The 4315-nt window shown below is 51.3% G+C and overlaps 1 protein-coding gene across 1 annotated transcript; it reads left to right on the top strand.

The window, feature by feature from the left end:
- The first annotated feature begins 2396 nt into the window (after positions 1–2396).
- Positions 2397–3419, top strand: TAS2R41 (taste 2 receptor member 41). Its single transcript, XM_012557315.2, is given in 3 exon segments — positions 2397–2528; positions 2531–3164; positions 3167–3419. Coding segments are annotated over 3 exon segments (918 nt in total). The 3' UTR covers positions 3319–3419.
- Positions 3420–4315: the final 896 nt, after the last annotated feature.

Raw genomic sequence — 4315 nt, 5'->3', positions numbered from 1 at the left:
TCTCTCACACACACATATTCTGTCTCACTCACACACACACTCTGTCACACACACTTGTGTCTCTTTCTCACACACTGTTTCTCTCTCACACACACCGTCTCTCATACATACATCCTCTCACACAAACATACACACTCTCTTACATACACATATTCTCTCACACTGTCTCTCTGTTTCACACACACACATTCTCTCTCTCACTCACACAGATACACACTCTGCGTCTCTCTCACACACACTGCATGTTTCTCACACACTCTGTCTCTTTCATACACACATACTTTCTCTCTCACAAACACTGTCTCTCACACATACATACACTCTCTCACACAAACTCACACACACTCTTTGTCTCTCTTACACACACACTGTCTCACACACACACTCTCTCCTCTCACACACTCTCTGTCTTCCACACACACACATACTCTGTCTCTCTCACAAACACCATGTCTCTCTCTTTCACACACACACACATTCTCTCTCTCTCACACGTACTCTGCAAACAATGGGTAAAGCACAGGACTGAGGCTAACACTGACACTCTATCTGCTAGGCTTGGGACTCGACCAAGAGGCTCTGGGGAAATCCAAGTGTCATCTTCCACGGGAGCCTTTCCCTTTGGCCCTCAAACACTGGAGCACATTACAGTGCCTGCCCACAGGCATCTCCCAGGGAGCACAGCTCATGGCCCTGGTGCAGATCAGTCACCTGGAGAACTGGAATCTCTCCAGCATGCTTCTCATTCCAGCCTGGCCACCCATGCGGCTCTGTGTCCTCCCACAGCCCTGAGCAGCAGCCCAGGGGTGGGATCTCCCTCCTCTCCCAGGCTCGGCCAAGTCTGATGTGCTGGCTCCTCTGGCGTCCAGCCCGTAAAGATGGAGGTGCAGCCTTGGTTCCAGCCCCTGTATGGCCCCATCTATGCCCCCCAACCGTGATGATCTCATCCAGTTTAACGGTTTCAAACACATCAGTGTTGATAACTCCAAGCCTGTAACTCCAGTCCTACCTCTTCACTGAGGCCCAGGCTTACATTTCAAGTGTCTCCTTCATGTCTCAACTCAGAGATCCAACAGGCATGTCCAGCTCAACATGACCAAAACCAAATTCATGGCATCTCCCCACAAACACTCTTCTCCCAGTCTCCCTCATTTCAGTAAATGACTCCACAAAATGTCCCTAGTTCTGAAGCCAACAATGTAGGCTCCATCTTCAATTCCTCTCCTCTCACCCCTGGGCCAGCAAATCTTAGCCAGTGCAGCTTCCAAATTCACCAGCTCCTGATCACTTCTCAGCACCTCCAGGGCTCCCACCTGAGGACAGCTGCCACCTCCGGCATCCACTTAGCCTTTGTGGGACTCCTCCCGTGGAGTATTGGGGGGCCTGACTTGCTTCTAGCCAACAGAACATGGCAAAGGTGATGGACTGTCACTCCCATGATTAGTTTTGGAGACTCGTCTTGGGCAGACTCCTTCTAGAGGCCCTTCTGCTGGTTTGATGAAGAAAGTGGCCATGTGGAAAAGCCCACTTGGCAAAATGCTGCGGGCGGCCTCTCACCCACACACAGCATGAAGCAGGGACCCTCAGTCATCCTACAGCCACAGGAGATGGATTCTCTCACTGAAGCATCAAACCAGTTTAGACATTAGCAGTCACTCATGCCTCAGGGGCCATGAAGGATTTAAGAAGAGAGGTGGACAGAAAGTATGAGACCAAGGTATTAGCCCTTGAAAGAACGACTGTCCAAAGGTGCAACAAACCACGCTCACTGCCTTCTCTAGCTTCTAGCTTTGCTATTTTGACTAGCGTCTCAACCAAGTGGCCCTAGGGCATCCCTGGGTGGGCAATCGGTTAAACGTTCAGTGGCTAACTGAAAGGCTGGAGGTTCCAGTCCACCTATATGCTCCCCAAACAAAAGGCCCAGTGATCTACTTCTGAGAAATCAGCCTTTGAAACCCTATGGAGCACAGTTCTACTCTGACACACGTGAGGTCACCTTGAGTAGGAGCGGACTCCACAGCAACTGGTGCTTTGGTTTTCCAGGGTATGAACGTCTCCCTAGACTTGCTGCCTCCAGGCTTGGAGCCTTGAGAATGGTCTGATGTGGGGAAGCTGTTCACAGGAACCAGGACGGAATGGGATTTAGTCATGGACACCCTGATAAATCCTCAGTGTCGATGCCAACCATGACAGCATGCAGGCAAAACGAGAGGCAAATCAAGGGTGGGGGCAGGCAGTGGTAACTGGGCCTGGGGATATTTGCATGCTTGCTGGGCCCAGTCTGGGCGAACTCCTTCTAGGAGATGGACAGATTCAGAGCCCATGCACTCTACTGAGTTTTCTCTCCACGAAGGACCCAGGAAGGACGGTGGGCCAGGACCCCAGGTGGCCGCGGGATGCATCTGGCACTCGAGACATTCTTCATGCTGCTCTTCGTGCTGCTGTTCCTGCTGGGCATTGGGGCCAACGGCTTCATCATACTGGCCCTGGGTGGTGAGTGGCGGCGGCAAGGCCGGCTGCTGCCCCCCGCCCAGGCCTGGTGCTGCTCACACTGGGCGTGGCGCGCCTCTGCCTGCAGTGGGTGGGCCTGGTCAGCAACTTCTACTACGCCAGGGATCTGGTGTAGTACTCGCGTGGGCTAGCACGCCAGCTCTTTGGCCTGCACTGGGACTTCCTCAACACAGCCACCTTCTGGCTAGGTGCCTGGCTCAGCATGCTCTTCTGCACCAAGATTGCCAGCCTCAGCCACCCTGCCTTCCTCTGGCTCAAGTGGAGGCTACCGGCCTTAGTACCCTGGCTGCTTCTCGGCTCCCTGGCCGTGTCCACTGTGGCCACCCTACTGTTCTTCTGGGGAAACATCCTCATGTACCAGGGATTCTTGACCAGAGACTTCCTGGGGAACAAGACCTACAAGGAGTGCAGCCACAGGCTGGAGATCCACTATTTTCTGCCCCTGAAGCTGGTCACGCTGTCAGTGCCCTACTCGCTGTTTCTGGCCTCCATGGCGCTGCGGATCGGCTCCCCATGCGGACATGCACACAGGATGCAGCCCCACGAGCCCGACCTGCAGGAACGGCACTTCCAGGCACACCCGCGAGTGCTCAAGTTCCTCGTCTCCTTCCTTGCCCTCTATGTAGTGTCCTTTGTGTCCCTCATTGTCGAAGTGGTGGGCTTCAGAGGGACTGGTACTGGCCATGGCAGATCTGCATCTACCTGTGCACCTCGATCCACCCGTTTATCCTCATCCTCGGCGACCTCAAGCTCCGAGGGGTGTGTAGGCAGCTGCTGCTGCTGGCCAGGGGCTTCCAGGTGGCCTAGGGCACGGGCTCCTTATCCAGAGCCCCAGGGAACTAGTGAGGATGCAGGACCACTGCCCACACTATGGAAATATTCCCATGGACAGAGGGAGCTCCGGGATGCGAAGGAGAGGAGGAGAGTAAAAGTGGGGACTCTCTGAGCTGCTTCCTCTCTTAGGGATACTGTTAAAACGGGCCAAAGTTCCCAAGGAACCAGTACTGCCCAGAAGGTCAGACTGGATGATTGCTGGCTACTCTCTGCTCCTATCCCTTCTGTTACCTGGGCGCCTGCAGCTAAAAGTCTCACCTGCCTCTGGAGAGTTCGGAGAAAATGTGTGCGTCAAGGACTGAGCCATTATGTTGATGGGGTGCAGTGACCTTTGGGGGACTATGTAATGGTGACTAGGAGAAGCCTGAGGGGCGGTGTCCAGGGCTCACAGTCTGGTGGCCTGTCCCCTTGTGGAGGTCCTTTGTCTCTTACACAACCTGGAGAATTTGGTTCTCATGTATTGTCATTACACCACACCCTCACTTTGCTCCTTCATATTTCCACTTTTCTGCTTTGGATTTTTTTTTTCCTGAAGTCTGAGTGGCAGCCAGACTTTTTTTTTTTATTATTCCTTTAGAGAAAGACACACTGTGATTTTCTTCCTTGTCAAGTACTCTCTGGGACTGTTTTCCCCCCAAGCAAATGTCACAATGTCACATCTGCCTTGAATAAACATGTAATTTTCATTCTGATAAACAAAGACTCAAGAATTTCACTTAGTTTGTGTCTGAAAATGAACTTTTTTTTTTTTAAAAAAGCATCACCCTATTAAATTTTATGTTTAAGTATTGCTTTAAAATGATTTGCTCCAATTACAGAACAAATGTTTCTGGAAATAATTTTGGAGAAAATTTTAATTAGATTTGGATGTCTCTGAGGCAGGCTCAAAAGTTTTTGCTAAAAGGCTTCAATATGCAAATTTCAATTTTTTCTATATTATATATATATGTACACACATTCATGTATATAT

Source organism: Trichechus manatus, unplaced genomic scaffold (genome assembly GCF_000243295.1).
Source record: "Trichechus manatus latirostris isolate Lorelei unplaced genomic scaffold, TriManLat1.0 scaffold00093, whole genome shotgun sequence".
NCBI classification, from domain to species: Eukaryota; Metazoa; Chordata; class Mammalia; order Sirenia; family Trichechidae; genus Trichechus; species Trichechus manatus.
This window is presented reverse-complemented; position numbering and strand designations above follow the sequence as displayed.